This window comes from Amia ocellicauda, chromosome 1 (assembly GCF_036373705.1).
Source record: "Amia ocellicauda isolate fAmiCal2 chromosome 1, fAmiCal2.hap1, whole genome shotgun sequence".
Taxonomy (NCBI): domain Eukaryota; kingdom Metazoa; phylum Chordata; class Actinopteri; order Amiiformes; family Amiidae; genus Amia; species Amia ocellicauda.
This window is the reverse complement of record NC_089850.1, coordinates 57,958,515-57,977,531: the sequence shown is the minus strand read 5'-3', so window position 1 is coordinate 57,977,531 and position 19,017 is coordinate 57,958,515. Positions and strand designations below refer to the sequence as shown.

At 45.4% G+C, this 19,017-nt stretch overlaps 1 protein-coding gene across 3 annotated transcripts in view; it reads right to left on the bottom strand.

Moving 5' to 3' along the window:
• The window catches only part of LOC136754674 (alpha-2-macroglobulin-like), a 34,908-nt gene extending 15,891 nt beyond the window's left edge, over window positions 1–19,017 (bottom strand). For 2 of the 3 annotated variants that reach the window (XM_066710708.1, XM_066710727.1), the window contains exons 1-13: window positions 18,859–19,017; window positions 17,672–17,852; window positions 16,817–16,973; window positions 16,447–16,499; window positions 15,719–15,739; window positions 6,849–7,017; window positions 6,002–6,086; window positions 5,215–5,320; window positions 4,874–4,979; window positions 3,094–3,203; window positions 2,608–2,778; window positions 1,220–1,450; window positions 440–503 (exon numbers count right to left, since the gene is read on the bottom strand). In XM_066710708.1, the coding sequence (XP_066566805.1) occupies window positions 440–503; window positions 1,220–1,450; window positions 2,608–2,778; window positions 3,094–3,203; window positions 4,874–4,979; window positions 5,215–5,320; window positions 6,002–6,086; window positions 6,849–7,017; window positions 15,719–15,739; window positions 16,447–16,499; window positions 16,817–16,973; window positions 17,672–17,852; window positions 18,859–18,914 (1,510 nt within the window). In that variant the 5' untranslated portion in view covers window positions 18,915–19,017. The remainder of the gene's footprint in view (window positions 1–439; window positions 504–1,219; window positions 1,451–2,607; window positions 2,779–3,093; window positions 3,204–4,873; window positions 4,980–5,214; window positions 5,321–6,001; window positions 6,087–6,848; window positions 7,018–15,718; window positions 15,740–16,446; window positions 16,500–16,816; window positions 16,974–17,671; window positions 17,853–18,858) is intronic. The other variant, XM_066710718.1, reaches the window with a different exon arrangement.

Here is a 19,017-nt window from a genome sequence, read left to right as displayed (position 1 = left end):
TTAACTGCAAAGTGTTACTGAGCTCCAATAATCTTTATTCATCTGCTGTGCTGCTCTATGTTACTCTGAAATACTACAACCAACGTTAATTCATTATTTTGATACTGTTTTTCACATAATAAATCATAATCCAGTTCATAAATCACCTGGAGAAGGTAGACTTGAACTGAACCACATAGTATAGTTTTGCATATTAACCTCAGTCAGCCCAGTCACCTCCAGAATGTATCAGACAAGAGGTGCTCTTACTACTACACTCTACTACAATAATGTACAGTATTGATATACAACATGGTGAACATCAGGATAGAAACTGTGTTCGTCACTCTACCTAGACAATTATTTTAGTTATCACTGAAAAACTAACATGGAGAGACTCCGAAACTAAACTGAAACTCTGAGTCTGAGTTTTAAGTACAGAGTTTGTCATTAAACTCACATGAATGTTTGGGAAGATCCACCTTCATGTGCTCATACAAGGAAATGGCCCCTTTGGCTAGAATCTGGAAGAAAGATAGAGGGGAATCTGCTGAGTTTCAGCAATTAATATAGCATATGACCTGCTAAACTGAGTCCAAGTAAATTATCTGTTTCTAACCATATACTGAACTAGGATGCCATACAAGACTGGAAAAACAATACTGGAAATGTGCAGAAATGCCTTCCAGTGTGTGGGAGAGCATTGCTATAGAGATGCCTGCTGGTACAATCAATTTGTGCCCCTGTAGAAACATGTTGATAGTGATATCTCTCACTGCAGCGATGTAGTGCTATAGCTATCAGTGTTTTGCCTGTAGCTTCTGCGTGTTTCATGTGATAAATTCAGAATGGTTTTCCATAATCATAATAAATATATAATTTAAATAATACAGCCCCCCCCAAGTTATATCTGTCCATGCTGTGTTTGATTAGGTTTACACAGTGGGTGCCATGGCTAAATTATATCATAACATTGGAAAACCAAGCACAGCCTTGTCATGTATACCCGTTTGTTTTCAATCCTGATGTTCGGAGGTTAGTCAGCCATCAAATGCATGTTGTTGATTTTACACTAGATTCAGGTGTATATTTGGTCACTTACTAACTTGTCTCCCTCTCCCTCACTTTCTTCCTTCTATGGATTCATCTGTTATAGCTTGAGAACACAATGACTACATATATATGTCTCCTCTACATGTATTTGTTTTTTCAGGTTTTATTTTGCACACAAGGGACTCACCAGGATGAACAGATCAAGAGATATCTTGTCAGTCTGTATGTCCACCTCAGTCACAGCATAGTTGATGCTGATTAAAGCTTCCTCCCCACATGGGAGGCTCGTGTCAGTGCCCTCGATGGAGAGGTAGCTGCCATGTGGCTTCTGAACCTGGGAGACTGTGTGGGTCTCGCTTTTGTAATGTGGACCATGTGGGGAACCCCACCTCGATCTCTCAACCTTCTGGAAGCTGGCCTGTAGAGAATAGAGATTGAATGATCCCTTGATCGTTATATCTGTCCCAAATTTGTTTCATGTTACTCTTATAGCAGTGTTCTCGGTACTAACTGTAACATCTTAAGTCTTGACGTCTCGACTATTCAGTGGATTTATTTCCTTAGGGTATGGGAGTGCTGAGAGACCCTCTCCTGGTTTGAAGATATTGCATGGCTCTGTGTTGTAGGGATGATGGTGACTCAGGATACATGACTCTTTGCCACATCAGGAGAGACACACCATGAGACATTGTGACTCTGCCAGGTCTGAGTTTCTGTATTAGCTCAGTCCTGCCAATTCCTGGCCCTGTGGTGTTTATAGGTCTCTTTCCATCACAAATATTTTAAAACTAGTTGGTGTGCTGGATGATTTTTGAAATCTGTTCAAATTCAATGTAATGTTTTTTTGTTGATCGATTACTATTTTGTAGTCACTTATCAATGGTACTCTTATTAGGTGATATTCTGTACTAATAATTCTACAGTATTAATTTGGTTGTCTCACTTTGTTCATGTTCTCTATCTTAATAGAAAGTATTAACTTCGATTTACATTTAAATTCTATGTGTGGAACAGAGAATTATTACTCACTGTTCAAATTTTTTCAAGAATGCAATAATACTCCCAGTGCACAACTAGCAGTTGGATGCAGACTCGAGATACAGACAAACTCCATGCATGTAGAATAAGGTAACAACATATTAAAACCTGATATGTAAACTTAAAGCACAAGGTAGTTATGTAAAATAAAACAAATCTTGCTGTACACCTTCTATAGAAATGTATGTTTAAAATAAAAAAAGGTTTATTTAATATTACATAAACACTAAACCACTCCAGAAGGGAATGAAAACAAGTCTTGAATGAAAACTGAATCTTGAAAACTGTTGTTGTATGACTATCTAGACAAACAGCCAGGGACGTGGAGAACTCAAGTGCAGGATGAGTGTGGGTAGTTAACAGTCAAAGGGCTGGCAAACGAAGCAATTGTGAGACAAGTCAAGAACCGGAGTTGGGTGTTCAGGCAATGGGTGGGTGGGTCGGTCGGTCAGTCGCTCGGTCACTCGGTCGGTCGGTTTGAAATGTTGTTAGGCCATTTGTGCCGAACGGAGCACAGACGGAGCACGGAGCACTCACCCTGAGACTGATGGTCTCTGAGGTCCAGTCGGATGTGTTGAGAGAGAAGTGTGCAATCCCATTGCTGTCAGTGGTAACATTCAGCAGGATTTTAAATGGCCTAGATGTAGAATCCAGCACATAGACCATCTCATTCACTAAAGGCAAGGAATCTGCCCCCTCTGCCTTGACCTGGACAAAACAAAGGGTGAAGGGAATAATTTACAACACTTGCTTACATGTAGTTTTATTTCTCTTCTGCATTTGTATTTTGACAGTTTCCTCAAGTTGTGTTGTGTATGGCCCGGAAGACAGATAATAATGCAGTTCATTGTGTCATGTCATCTGTACTATTATACCATTTACACATGTATCCCATACCTTGCTTACATTTTTTGTATTTGTGCTGATGCTATTAACCCTACAAAGCTGTTGGGATTCCGTGATGTGAAAGACACTTTAAAGAAGATTAATTTATTATTGACAGCAGTTTAGAAAATCACTGACCTTGCCTTCAAACACGTCTCCCTTCTGATAGAACTTGGGTGTGTCCACAAAACTGACTTTGCCCGTTGTTCTGGTGTAAGTTAAGGAAGTTGTTTTGCTCATTGATACACCTGCAAATTCAGAATACAGACAGTGTTCAATTATTTTCCTGAGAGAGAGAGAGAACCTGTGAAAATCAGAAAATCAGAAGGTTCCCCTCACAAGAAATGTATTGCACTATAGACGCTGTACTGGTTAGAGGTTATTTGTAAAACAGGGCATTTTGATCACCCAGTATATGCTGAGCTGTTTTTTTGTGATTTTGTGGTGAAACACCCTAAACATCAACCAACACCATAGCACACTTTGTGTCGCCAAGATGGGAGTCGAGCTCTACAGTTCTGGGAATTTAAGATTCCTGAAATGAATCCTATAAAGCACCTCTGAGATGAACTGTATTGAAAGTGACCTCTCTCTCTCTCACTTGCTTGTTGCCTCTCAATGGTAAGGGAAGGCACAGTATTTGTCCAGTCATCTATCACAAGATTAGCAGCTGTCATTAAGACCAGTGCATTGTCAACATGCATCCCTTGTCCCAAAAAGTGTGATAACAGAACGTGGATCTCGAGAACATTTGTCTGTGTTGTTCTGCGCAGGGCGTATCGTGCAAGTTGTTTGTTGGTCTGTCAGAGAGGTCCAGTCACCTCCAAATTTATTAGCAACCTTGCTAACGATGAACAGAAAAGGCTATATGAAATAAACACAGGTAATGAGTTATATTGTAATTTTCCAACATGTGGAACATATTTACTTTATTCTTTTTTCAAGGGAATCCACCAAAAGTACACATTTCTAAAAAACTATAAATGTATACAGAAAGTTAGGTAGATATTAGCACACATGCAAAGCTGATGTAAAAACAATTGAAATGACAATGCAAATGAGAGTTAATTCATGGTCATCTTAAATGTGCATTAATTTAAAACATTTACACCATTAAATTACTATATGGTAATGTTAGTTATCAATAGTTGTCGGATAATTAGCTATTGAAAGAGTGTTACATTTTTCTCCTTTCTCCTGCTTTTTATGCATTTGTTAGCCATGGTGTGAAGCTTATTTGTTAATTAACCTTGTTTGTTTTTTCTTATTTGAAGCTTATTTGTCTTGTTGCAGTTCCTGGATGCTTTCTCATGCATTTAAGCTGATATAGTACATAGCCTAAGTTTGACAATGGTTTTGGAAGATAAGTGTGCTCGAGAAGATGTGGACCCCTTTTTGTGTCCTCATAATTCAGTTCATAATATTCTGTAATGAATGAATGTTGGTGATAGAACTGCACAAATGTTCATTGTTAATACTGCTTCTGATTAGCCTCAGCTTTCCATTATTGTTGATAAAACCTGTGCTCAAGGGACCATATTCATATAACATCTAAGGCTAAATGTAGCTTTTAACTGGCTGAGTTAGATGATGATTAACACTAAACATTAGAAAATCAGTCTCCCCAGCTGTAAATGTCATTGGCTGTTACAGTCTTGTTTTGCGTATAATACATTTACATGTTGATAACACATAAGCAGTCTTTCAGAATGCTCTCAATTACATGTAGATGCATACTGTATGCATTAGTGAGTGTGATGGTGCTTATGGGGTGTCGCTCTGGGACGGGTGAGTATGTATACACAGTATACTCACTACAAAAAACTAGACTACACCACTGCATGGCCCCTTTCGCTTGGACCCCTAACAACGTCTGCCTGGGTCAACAATATGTGTATGGCTCTTAAAGGTGGGTTACCTGTATTGTCTTCTTGGACCTCAGCTTTGAATTCAAGGTGATCAATTGGTATGTCCTTGAACAATGTGATGTTAAACATGTGAGAAACGCAGCCAGTCTTGTCCACCTAGGAGAGCAACAGCACATACACCCACATTGTCAGTCAGGACCTGTTCTAGAAGAAGCTCCCAAGAGAACATTCATAGTGCCAAACAAACAAGTTAAATGCTTCTGTTTGGCAAGAAAAAAGTTCCAAATAGGCCTTTGTATTGGAGTGATTAAGCAGACATTACACAAGGTTAGGAAATTAAGTTCAGCTCTTACAAGTCGCTGAAAGGTGGTCAGTCTCAGATGGTACTTACTTCAGTTGACACAGACAGGCAGTTTCTTTCCCTTAAATAACGTTGTCTAGAAATGGGGCATAATTCAATCTGCACTCTTCCAGACACTGGCTTCCCATATGTGTACCTGTAAAACAATGACAAGTCACAGGTCATTTCTGTGTGAAGATTAGGAGAACTGTATGTAATGTAGTACATTGTGATGCTGTCTGTCGAGGCTGTTTGAGATCAATACACGATAAACACTGCAAGCCTAGCCTAAGACACATATTGCAGACCTGAGTCTGGGTGGACATTGGTCCCTGGTTTGGAAACCACTCGATAATCTTTCAAGTTTGATACTTTTTCAGTGTTCAACATTTTGAAGTGTTAAAATGTGTGTCTCTGGGTTTATGTATTATGCTTACTATTTTCATAAAAACAGTTTGCGAATTGTCCTGATTTATTTATTTATTTATTTTTAGTTGCACATGTTGCATTGTTGATGTAGGAACTAATTTTATTGCAATAAGTGTTTATTTTGGCCAGCAGGTTTAGGTTTTAAGTGACCATGTACTGAATGTATGTATGTCTGTAGATCGCACACACAATTATTGACATGCAGTACAATTACTCGGACCTTAAGCACACTGAATTTATTTGTAATTTGTGTTGATATGCTATGCTTTGGATTAGCTGGCTGCTGTTTGACATGACGTCAGCCCACAGCGAAGACCTGACTTCTAAATAACGTATCTGCATGTGTGTACATAATAAGTACATCATCTATCTACAATACACACAATGGCATTGCCTGAACTGGACTCACCTGGCACACACTTGAACTTTGGCTTCAGTGTCCAGGACAGTGACCATCGAGGGTCCTGTAACAGTGACCTCAAACTTGGGCAGGACTGTGGGCAGTAAGCAGAGGGGGTAGTGACATTTGTTAGAACAGCTGCAGACCTCTTTGTGAGACAATGTGTCTTAGTCGATTACTGACATTTTGCAGTGCAGCTGGCAAGGTATCTGTGGAGACTGAAGTCACCTTGTGTATCAGTTGTGTGTGGATTAAGGTTGAGCACTTTATTCTAATCTTTTCTTTTCTGACAGTACTTGTAATATTAGTCCTTTTATCCCCGCTAGATAGCACTTCACAGTTTTATTATGCTTCTTGTGTTTTCGATTTTGTTTTCCTCCTTGCTCCCTTTCCCGTAGCCCTTGACTGTGACCCTACATCTTGACAGCACTTAGCTTTTACCGTCCAGGATGAAGGACCTCACTTACTGTACTAGCCTGTGTAAATTTTAAATTGGAATTTGTAAAATGTATTATATTTTGAATTGCTATGTTTTAGTTAGATTGAACTTGTAATGATTGATGCCTTGTACTTCACTGTATTTTTGTACTTTGTTTTGCACTTATGTTGTAAGTCGCCCTGGATAAGGGAGTCTGCCAAGAAATAATAATATGTGCCTAAAGTCTTCTGAAATGTTGGTTCCAAGACTGCTGGGGTAACAGAATTATAAGCAACTGAAATGTTCAGAGGATTATAAAATATATCACCCTGTAGTTGATGATCACATGAACAATAAAAATAGGGTTGACCATGTGAGCACAGATTGAAAGTCCATGGGCATTGAAGAGAGCTGCATCTCCCCCCCAGAGAGACTCACCGTACTCCTTGACAGTGAATTGAATTTCATCTCTCAATCCGTCACTATTCCAGACAGTCAGAGAGTATCGGCCCAATTTGGCTTCCGAGTTCAACTGGTGCGACAGATCCAGAATGCTCCTGTCAGATGTCTGGTTCAGCCACTGAGCAATACGGTTGTTTTCTGGATCCTGGGGAGAGGATGGTAGGAAAGGAGAGGGAGGGGGTAGATGGAGAGAAAGAGGGAGGGAGTGAGAGGGAGTAGGGAGAGCGAGACCGAGAGAGGGAAGGGGGGAGAATGGATTAGGGCAGATGCTAGCTGAGCAGTTGGGAAAGTGTTAACGGGTATTTAAATCTGTATGACTTCCTCTCATGGTAAAATAGGCTGTCTGTGTATGTAGATCCCACAATGATACTCGATTTATTACTAGCCACAAGCATAGCTTCAGATTGCAATCATGAAACAACCACACACACAAACACCACCTTATCATAGAAATTAAAAGACATATATATTGTATATCAGAGAACAAATTAAAATGTGACATCACTGAAAGAGGTAAAATGGCCAGACACATTGCAAGAAGAAAAGCTCAGATATGGACAAAAGAAGCTATTGAATTGATACCAAGAGATGGAAAATGACCAAGAAGATGACCACTTTAAAGATGGGAAGATGAAATAATAAAATGTGCAGGTATGACAGGGACAAGAGAAGCTCTAGATGAAAATATCTTGGGGAGGTCTTCACCCAGCAGTGGATCATTATAGTCTGAAGGTGATGGTGATGTATATAACAGACAGGTGACAAATTTAAAGGAAAAACCTGAAAATCATTGCAATCAATCACTGCCTGAAGTCTGGAACCCATAGACATCTCCAGATACAAATGCTTCAAAACTCATTGGATGGTGCTTCACAGTGCAGATGGACAATGACCTGAATCATACTGCGAAAGCAACCCAAGACTTTTTAAGGTGAAGAAGTATAATGTTCTGCAATGGCCAAGTCAGTCACCTGACCTGAATCCAATTGAGCAGCATTTCACTTGCTGAAGGCAAAACTGAAGGCAAAACACCCCAAGAACAATCAGGAACTAAAGACAGCTGCAGTGCAGGCCTGGCAGAGCATCACCAGGGAAGAAACCGAGCATGTGGTGATGTCTGTGGGTTCCAGACTTCAGGCAGTCATTGACTGCAAAGGATTTGCAACCAAGTATTGGAACTCACAATTTAAGTCATGATTATATTAGTTTGTCAAATTACTTTTGAGTCCCTAACATTGAAGGGACCACATATACAAATGGGTGTAATTCCTCAAATTAAAGATGAAAGTCTACACTTTAAGCACATATTGATTGTTTCCTTGCAAATGCATTGTGGTGGTGTATACAGGTAAAATTATGAGAATTGTGTCACTGTCCAAATATTTATGGAGCTAACTCTATAAAAATATATATTATATATATTACAAGAATACTTATCAGCTGACTTTGAATGTACACTCACCTAAAGGATTATTAGGAACACCATACTAATACTGTGTTTGACCCCCTTTCGCCTTCAGAACTGCCTTAATTCTACGTGGCATTGATTCAACAAGGTGCTGAAAGCATTCTTTAGAAATGTTGGCCCATATTGATAGGATAGCATTTTGCAAATGATGAAGATTTGTGGGATGCACATCCAGGGCACGAAGCTCCCGTTCCACCACATCCCAAAGATGCTCTATTGGGTTGAGATCTGGTGACTGTGGGGGCCAGTTTAGTACAGTGAACTCATTGTCATGTTCAAGAAACCAATTTGAAATGATTCGACCTTTGTGACATGGTGCATTATCCTGCTGGAAGTAGCCATCAGAGGATGGGTACATGGTGGTCATAAAGGGATGGACATGGTCAGAAACAATGCTCAGGTAGGCCGTGGCATTTAAACGATGACCAATTGGCACTAAGGGGCCTAAAGTGTGCCAAGAAAACATCCCCCACACCATTACACCACCACCACCAGCCTGCACAGTGGTAACAAGGCATGATGGATCCATGTTCTCATTCTGTTTATGCCAAATTCTGACTCTACCATCTGAATGTCTCAACAGAAATCGAGACTCATCAGACCAGGCAACATTTTTCCAGTCTTCAACTGTCCAATTTTGGTGAGCTTGTGCAAATTGTAGCCTCTTTTTCCTATTTGTAGTGGAGATGAGTGGTACCCGGTGGGGTCTTCTGCTGTTGTAGCCCATCCGCCTCAAGGTTGTACGTGTTGTGGCTTCACAAATGGTTTGCTGCATACCTCGGTTGTAACGAGTGGTTATTTCAGTCAAAGTTGCTCTTCTATCAGCTTGAATCAGTCGGCCCATTCTCCTCTGACCTCTAGCATCAACAAGGCATTTTCGCCCACAGGACTGCCGCATACTGGATGTTTTTCCCTTTTCACACCATGGTTGTGCGTGAAAATCCCAGTAACTGAGCAGATTGTGAAATACTCAGACCGGCCCGTCTGGCACCAACAACCATGCCATGCTCAAAATTGCTTAAATCACCTTTCTTTCCCATTCATCTTGGACTCGGGTTTCCCTCCAATAGTGAGAGAAACCTTTGTCCAGCAGGGGGCATCGAACTGTATTTGACAGTCTTTTTCTTTTCCTTGCAGGGAGCTGATCCATCAGGCCAGACCAGACGAGACGGGGAGGTGCCGGTTGACAGAGCTGCAGAGTCCTGGGTCCTTGGAGCGGTCCGGAGGCCGAGGCGAGTGGAGATTGGGACGGACCGGGAGCAACAGGGGACCTAGCCAGAGGAGTCGGCGGATCAGGCCCGGCCTGACCAGGACTGCTCCCTGCTGACGTCACCAGCCAGGATCCAGGAGAGGCCTCAGATTCCAGGGACCGACCAGGCCGATCGGCAACGTCCCTGAGGGAGGCCTCCTGCAGCCAGGGCCCGGACTTCTCCCCGCAAGGCCCGCTCCCTGCAAGAGCCCCGGAGGTGGAAGCTGCTCCCCAGCCAGGTGGACTTGCCCCGACCTCCGGATTGAGAGCCTCTGGACCCTTCTCCCAGGTAGGAAAGCGCAGCATGGCCCAGCGAACCGCCGGTGTGAGGCGCCATAATGCGGTGCGCTTCAGCCGTGAGGCTGGAGCCGAGACCGTGACCCTCACCCGGCTGGAGTTCAGCAGGTCCGTGCTGCAGAGGGGCCTGGGCTTTGCCCCTTCTGAGCTGAACTGCGTGGTTAAACTGCCTGGACCTAGGGACGTGTTTGAGGTGAGTTTTAAGAACCCTCAAGTGCTGGAGAGTTTTTGGAATCTGTATAGAGAAAAAAAAGATAGTATGCCCCTGAGTGAATTTGTGGTCAATACCCTGACGGATAGAGAGATAAAAATAGTAACTATTCAGTTCTATAATGAAGCAGTGGCAGAGTATGATGTAGAGGTATGGCTGAGGAGACACTGCGAGATCCTGTCTGAAAGCAGGAGAGTTAATGATGAGGATGGGGTCTGGACCGGTGCTCGGCGGTGGCAGGTGCGCCTGCAGGTGGAAGTGGCCGCCATCGTCAGAGTACGCCGAGCACCGTGGTATTAGGAGCAAATAGGGGGCTTGTCTTCTACCATGGCATGCCCAAATTATGCAGGAACTGCGGGGCCCTGGGTCATTTAGCCGCAGCCTGCACTGTTGTTAAGTGCAAGGTCTGCGGCGGAGAACATCTGACCAGGGCCTGCAAGCAGGAGAGGGCCTGCAACCTGTGCGGTGGGGGAGGGCATCTCTTCAGGAATTGTCCCTCCTCCTATGCAAATAGGGCGCGGGCCCTTGGGGGTGGTGGAGAGAGAGAGAATGAAGTGGAGGCTCCTCCAAAGGTGATACCCCAAGATGGGGGTAGAGAGGAAACAGTCCTCAGGAGCCTCATAGGCTCCCTCTCTGACTCTGGGTCAGAAGTGGAGGCAGAGGGGGAGTGGACAGTGGTAGCGGGGAAGAGGAGGAGAGCAGAGAAGAGGAGCATGGGTAGGGGGGGTATGATGAATAAAAGGAGCCACTCTGCAGATTCTCCCCCCCCTGCCAGCTCCTCCCCCGCTGCAGAGACCTCTCCCTCTAATTTCTACACGCCCCACTCTGACTCCGGAGAGGAGAGCAGTGGGCCTTCTCCACTGCCCCGAGTGCGCAGCCTGGTGGATGAGAGGCCCCCTAGAAATAATATTCCTCCTGCCCCACATTTGAGACTCTCCCAGGGGAGGGGTCAGGTATGCCCTCCCGGCAGTAGTGGGAGAGCCGCAGGTCCACAAGAGACGAGAGTCGGCGCCAGTGTCCTTTCCCATAAAGACCTTAGGGACGTAATGGCAAGGTCACTGGCGCTGGGGGAGGAGGCCTGCGGCGGCAGACAGCCGGGAAGGGAGAGACCACCCCCTCCCCCACCACTAGTTAAAAGAACAACTAGCGGGGTCTACACAGTTTTCTCCCCAGTTGTACACAAAGCCTCTGCCCTGCCATCTGCTCGTCGGGCCTCGGCCACAAAGGAACCAGGGAGAACCTCCAGCACCACGGGCCCTGAGCCCAGTGGAGTTTCGCCAGCCTTACCGGGTGGCGGTAGCCGAGCCCCCACCATAGTCTTCCTAGAGGATCAAGCGGTGAGGCAAATGATTGAAATGATGGGTGCTAGCGCTAAGCTAGGTGAGGGAGAAGAGAGGAGTGGGGAAGAGAAAGGTTTCTTTACATGATTGTTACGGAGCGGGTAATTGCCCTCACAGCCATCATGGCATTAATTATTATATCAATAAATGTGAGGAGCATTGCTGAGGTGAAAAAGAGGACCGATGTTTTAAACTCTCTTGCTGGAATGAAGGCGGACATTATTTGTTTGCAGGAGTGCGGCATCCCATTCCAAAAAGAATATAAAGATCTCCGGGACACTTGGACCCTAGGAGAATCCTTCTGGTCGGGGTCCCATGTGTCCCGAGCGGACGGGATTGCCGTACTCCTGAAAAACCCCTTCATAGTGGTAAAAACATTTAAGGTTATATAGGCGGGCAGACTGGCCAGCCTCGATTTTAAATACAAGGGGGCTGTATTGAGGCTGGTCAATGTCTATGCCCCCACCAGCCAGAGAGAGAGAGTCCTCTTTCTCCCTCAGCTACGCCCGCTCCTGATCGGCACCTTGCCAGTTATCATTTCAGGTGATTTCAACTGTGCTCTGAGGGATGTAGACCGGAGTAAGCCCCGCAACGATAGATCCAGCAGGGACCTCGCTGCGTTCGTGGAGGACTTTGAACTCTGCGACGCAGGTCGGGACCTGGTCCCCTTGTTCACCTGGGTGAGTTCTTCTGGCTCCTCCTTCTCCAGGATAGATCTCGTCCTCCTCAGTAAGCCACTGGAGAGGACCGCCATGTCTTCGGAGGCGGTCTTCTTTTCAGACCACAGGCTCCTGACGACAGAGGTGCTCATCCCGAGCACACGGGAGTCGGGGCCTGGGGTCTGGAAGCTCAACACCTCCCTGCTCGATGACCCTCGTGTTATTAAAACCTTTAGCAGACGCCTCGAGGAGTGGAGGACCCTGAAGGACCTTTTTGATTCTCCCATAGCGTGGTGGGAGATGGTGAAGAAAAGGACCAAGGGCTACTTCATTCAGCTGGGGAAACGGAAAGCTCGTGAGAGGCAGGCGAGATATTCCCATTTAAACGCCCGCCTCCAGCGCCTGAGTCTTTTACAGCTCAGAGGCTTCGACCTAGCTGAGGAGGTGGCCCGGGTCAAACTGAGTCTCTCCGCCCTCTTTCGGGAGGAGCAAGAGAAGATCAAGGTCCTTTCCAGGGTCCGCATCATGGAGGACGATGAGAAATGCAGCCGCTTCTTCTTCAAGAAAACGAAGGAGAGGCGGCCTGCAATGTCCTCCATGATCGACTCCTCGGGGCAAGAGGTTGAGGGCAGAGAGGCTGTTGAGACAGTGGTGCGGGATTTCTACAGGGAGTTGTACGATCAGAAGGTGGTGGATCAAAATCTGATCCATCACTTTCTGTCCCTGTTGGAGTCCCGCAATGAGGGGGACGAGGAGGAGGAGGAGGATTCAGAGATCACCACCACTGAACTCTCCCAGGTGATAAAGAGTCTTAACTCTGGAAGGACACCGGGTCCCGACGGGATCCCTGCTGAGTTCTATAAGATCTTTTGGGAGGTGCTTAAAGAAGATCTGGCCCAGGTCTTGGGGTCGATGTACAGAGAGGGCAGATTGGCCCCTTCTATGAAGAAGAGTATCCTCTCCCTTCTTCACAAGGAGGGAGACCAAAAAGATCTGAGGAACTGGCGGCCGGTCAGCCTCCTGTGCACCGACTACAAGATACTGGCCAAAGCACTGACGCTCCGGCTGCAGCGGCCACTCCCTCAAGTCGTGGGTCCCGACCAGGTCTGTGGTGCCCGGGGGAGATCGGCGGCCGACAACGCCATGCTGCTCAGGGATGTCGTGGCCTACTCGAACGAGAGAGGGCTTCCCCTGGTCCTAATCAGCTTGGACCAGGAGAAAGCCTTCGACAGAGTGGGCCACGAATACCTGCAGCTCGTCATGGAGAGGATGGGTCTCGCTCTTGGCCTGAGGAAGTGGGTTAAGATCATCTACAGCGGTCTAAGCAGCAGGGTCCTTGTGAACCGCCACCTGACCGAACCATTTCCGGTCAGGTCGGGGGTCCGGCAGGGTTGTCCCCTGTCGGCCCTGCTGTACGTCCTCTGCTTGGAGCCGTTCATGCAGGCGATCCGCCGGGACGTCCGGGTGACAGGTTTCCATCTCCCGGGTTCCGGCGGAGAGCAACTGAAGGCCCTGGCCTATATGGACGACGTGGCCGTGGTTTGCACGGACGCTCCGTCCGTGGCCAGGGTCGAGGAACTGCTGGACGGCTTCTGCAGGGCGACGGGGGCCGCTGTCAACAAGGCCAAGAGCGAGGTCTACCTCTCCAGGGCATGGCCTGTCGGCCGGGGCCCGCCGACCACGTTCCCTGTGAAGCCATCTATCAAGGTTCTGGGGATCACGATCGACGGGACCAACACGGGCACCCGGAGCTGGGAGGAGGCCATATCGAAGGTCCAAAGGAAGATCCACGGCTCGAGCACAAGGACCTTGACAATGGCTGGTAAGGTGCTGGTCGTAAAGGCCATCCTCTTCCCGATACTCCTCTACGTAGGAATGATCTTCCCCCCAGACAAGGTTATCGCAAAACTAGTGACCCGAATTATATTTCGGTTTGTCTGGCGGAGCAAAATGGAGAGGCTGAAAAGAGTGCAGATGGTGAAGGGTACCCTGGATGGAGGCAGGGGGGTCCCGGACGTTGTGCAGCTGATAAAGGCTGGCCTATGTGGTCAAGAACATCCAGGCTGCTTGCAAGAAAGTGAGTTTCATGAACCGCTTTTATTTTGCCAGCAGCCTGAGACCATTCGGCCTCTGCGCCATGGATAACACCAGGCCGCACTCGTGGGATCCCCCGCCGTTCTACAGGGCGCTCCGAGCCTTTGCGCTCGAAGTAGGCCTCCATAAAGTCGTGCTGGCCTCCTGGGATTATAAGACCATCTGTAGCCAGATGAGATCTACCCAGGAGACCAGCCGGATAGAAGATTTCCCTCCCGAAACCTGCCGGTTTATCTGGGCTAACGCTACGCACGTTTGCCTCACGAAAAGAAAGATGTCTCCTGGAAGGCTGTGAGTCGGTGTCTCCCCACCCGAGTGTTCATGCACAGAAGGGGCATAGCTCCTTATGATACCTGCCCCTATAAGGGTTGCCTGGGGAAGGAGACGGAGGCTCACATCTTTAGTGAGTGCCCCTCCGCCCACAGGGTCTGGCTCCTGTTTTCTCCGTTCCTCCAGAGGTTTGCCGTTCCTGCGCAGGCGACCGCCCAGCAGATCCTGTACGGTCCGGCCAGGGGACTATCATCATCTACCCTGAGGTGCTGGTGGCGTGTCGTCTGCGCAGTGAAGCAGGCACTGTGGGAGGGACGGAACATCTGTCTATTCAATAAGCAGGAGCTGGACCCGATTGTCATCGCACGGAGGGGCATGGTGTTCGTAAGGGACTACGTCAATCTGGAGGTCCATCAGAGGGGCAAGGAGGAAGCCTATAAGAACTGGCACATACAAGATCTGGGGGAGCTCAGGATCCCATGATGGGACCCACCTCCGGGGACGGTCAGTTCCCCCTGCTGGAGCCCGAGTCCAAGATCTTTTAATTATTTTATGGATGATTGTTTTTAAAACGATTTTAAAAATGAATCTTAATTGTTTTTAAAGATTTAGTTTTTTTTTAAACCACTAATTGTTTAGGGGTTTTTTGGTTTAGTTTTGTTATATTCTTTTGTCAAATACATTGACCGTTTTGGATTTAATTTTAAATGCATTGGACCTTTTTTGTTTGTTTTTTATTTTTTACCTTTTTAATTGTTTCTTTATTTTGTCCAATGCATTTTCAGTTATTTTCAATGTATTTGACTTTTATGTTGGTGAGCAGTTTTGCTTTAATCACGTTTGTTTTGTTGTTTTGTGCACATGTTTATTTTAAGTTAATTATTTTGTTTTTCGTTAAAATCACAAAGATTTTAAAAATTCTAAGTGATTTTAAGAATTGATTTTAAAAGTTTTTAATCACAAGTATTAAAAATTTGAATTGTTTTTTTACTGAAAATGTAAAATACTACACCTAATAAAACAGTATTTCTTTCCCATTCAGACATTCAGTTTGGAGTTCAGGAGATTGTCTTGACCAGGACCACACCTCTAAATGCATTGAAGCAACTGCCATGTGATTGGTTGGTTAGATAATTGCATTAATGAGAAATTGAACAGGTGTTCCTAATAATCCTTTAGGTGAGTGTATATGTGGTGTTCTGCAGGTGGCCACAGGTCTGCCTGTTTCTGAACTGCTTGATTGGCAAAATGCACTTACCCTGATCTCCACAGTGCTGTACTGTAAAAAGATAAACACAAACACATAAGTGTCTATTTACTTTAAGCAATGAACATACTTCGCAAGCATCCCAGTTAGAGATTACTGTAGTCTATCCAGGGTGTCGCCCATGAACAATGTCTGACCCCTAATGTGACGAAATGTTCACACAGGTGTATTGATTGTCTCTAAAATCCATTTTGAACACTCTTGGCTAGGAAGTTTTTCTTGCAACCAAAGACAATGACAACTCGGGTTCTTTTAAAATATTTGTTTTATAGCTTTGAATGTTGAAACAGTATATATTTGCACTCCTGTGCCCATGACCAAACTACAGGAGATACAGATCTCCCACCCACGCCTGTCCCTGATTCACAGTCTGGGTCATCCAACTTTGCAGATTGCTCTTATGTGGTTACCTGTCCGCCCACATCAACCTCATTTCTTCATCTTCACATCCGGTGCGTTGATCCCAGCAGGAACGTACCCTTCGGTTTGCTTTTTACCTCATGTGATGCGGGTAAGTTGTTGACTGTAGGACTTATGCAACTACGATTTGGTTGCAAAATCTGCTTGCAATCTGCACAACAAGGCTTGTGGATTAACATTGATAGTACCAGCTGTTGTCTGCAATATCCATAAACTTATCCCTTAAACGCCCCGTGAATGTGAAGCTGTGTCCACACATGTGGTGATATAAAGTACCCACTGTGGATCTTTTCCCTTACCGAGGCCAGGATGGGGGCAAAATCTTCGCTGAGAGAGACAATCCGGAAACGCACTGGAAAAAAGAAAAGCCAGATGACGATAAAGGGTGTGATTTTTTGCTTATTACTGGTTTGTGTTATTAGCTGTTTCCCCCACTTGTCAGCCGCTCTGCACCAGCAGCTCACTGTATAGATATTTTACAATGATTTCTTCTTTTGAAACTAAGGTAGTATTAAGCCAGTATGTGAAAGTGGCACCCTGTCCTCTTGAGAGGAGAATTTGCTGGCTTCTTTAAACACAAGTTGGGTTGAACAAGTGTTACCGACTAGTACAGCAACATTGCACATCTTCAGAGGAAGAGGAAGAGGGAGGGAAGGACGGAGGGAGCACCTTTCTGTCCTGGTTTGTAGATGGGTTTGTCCGTCTGGATGATCATAAGCTTTTTTGTCTTTCTGAACATGACGAGAGAGCGCTGTTTGTGGCTGAATGTGTCCCCGCGCATTTCCACTTCAATGTTCCCTTTGGTATCCTCTTCCACCAGAGGCGCCTGTGGGAGAGAAAGGAGCGGATCAGGGCATGGGAGGATGCTGGTCATTGTTCCCTCACAACCCTGCAAAGGCACACTTTCACTTCCTGCTCTTGGAAGGGATCACCACAGAAACAGGCCTAATCTCTGGTCTCTCTCCTTCAGTCTTTTTATTTTCTTATATATTTTCTAGTGTGAATGGGATAAGAATGACATTGCTGAACACTATACTGGTCACCCGCTGAACATCACAGGCTATACTGAGATGTCATTCATGTTTTTAAGTGGTAGTCAAAGGGACCTAGAAGAAAATATTTGTAGGCTTCATTCAGAGAGTCTTTGTCTGGCATGAGTTAATACAATGAACCTACTACAAAACAATAAAACTAGGACTAAGAGATTTGTATACAATTAAGAATAAAACCGATATGTACAGTTGAATGTTTGATGTCATCTATTTCTGCAACCGGGCTAAACAAATGTAAAAGTCAGTTGACCCTGTTGTATTGATAGCTGGATTTTAAATGGTCTTATAAGCCAAGTACATTTAACCTTTGTATAAAAATGACCTCTGTTAAGAAGGAATATTTCTGTAGGGATCTGTTTCCTCATGAGACAGCTTTAAAGTCCTGCAGCTCTCTCCCTGCCTCGCCGCCTCACTGACAACCTGACTGAGTGACCAATGGAGCAGCAGCGGCCTGCCTAGTTTCAGTGCCCACCTGAAAATACACACAGCCGGTGAACATTGCCTCTGTGCTCGTGTCCAGCAGTGTCCTCTTTTCCTGCTCAGAGATCAGAGACACAGACAGGTGCAGGGTCTCGTTGGCATGGAGGAGGCTGCCACAGAGCTTGGCTTGGGAGCCTCCACTGATCACTGCAGGGAAGGTCACAATATAGACCCTAACGGGGCAAAACACAACACACACTGTAGAAATGAGCCACTTCCATGAACTCATGGCTCAAACTAACGCTGGAATTTAACTTGTGTCCAGTAGTCAGCTCCTCTGATCAGCGCCTTTGTAGAAATCACAGATTCAGCAACAATTGTGAATGATTGTTTTTAATTTAATGTAGACAAGTGGAAAAAAGTGAAAACAGCTAGAGAACTCATATTTCTAAAGGAGGAGATGTATCCATCCATCCATCCATCCATCCATTTTCGAAACCGCTTATCCTGGCAAGGGTCGTGGGGAAGCCAGAGCCAATCCCGGCAGGCATATGGCGCAAGGCAGGAATACACCCAGGATGGGACGCCAGTCCATCGCTGGGTGGAGGAGATGTATAAAATGTGAATTTGGTTACTATCTCTTCTTTGTATTACTTTAGTAAATGTAACACGTATAATTGTGCTATACACTTTAAACTGATCATATCCAGGTCTGTGGAAATTCACTGCCCTGGGTGACTGCTTTACAGACCACAAACTAGCCCAAAGCCCAAATTACAAACCGCGTTAGTCATCAGCTCCAAAAGAGATCACTTTGTCTCAGCAGACAGGCTGCTCATATATTCTTAAAACACAGTAGCATCTACAAAGCTGACTGCTTTTCTGGATTCCAAATGACATCTTGACCCTATAACAATCTTGAGATGATGAAAAGCAGAAATATGTTATTCCTGTTAAATTGTGGTCTGTCTGCATGTTCCTTATGTGGAACTGTTTTTACCAAACTTTGATTCTTTGTGTATAAAGGCCTATCAAATGATGGTCTAAATTCAGAGTTAGGGAGACACACTAGAGGACTGCACTCTGTGTCCTGACTCTCCAAAGGCCTTTGTACTAAACCTGCTAATTCTTGACTCCAGACTCTGATTCTGTGAGAGAAAAATACTTCTTCAGACGGAAGCTAAAATGCATCTTTGGACCCAGAGTATTTCAGCTTAGTGAGTCCGTAGGCATACTCACGGTGTCTCATCTGCCTGGCACAGCAGCACACAGCCGAGCAGCAGCCACTTCCACATGGTACGATCCAGGGAAGGTCGAAGCGAGAGGTGAGAAGCAGTGAGAGAGAGAGGAGTCGCAAGTGTTGCTCTCCTAGCTGGACTGACAGAGTGGACTGGGACA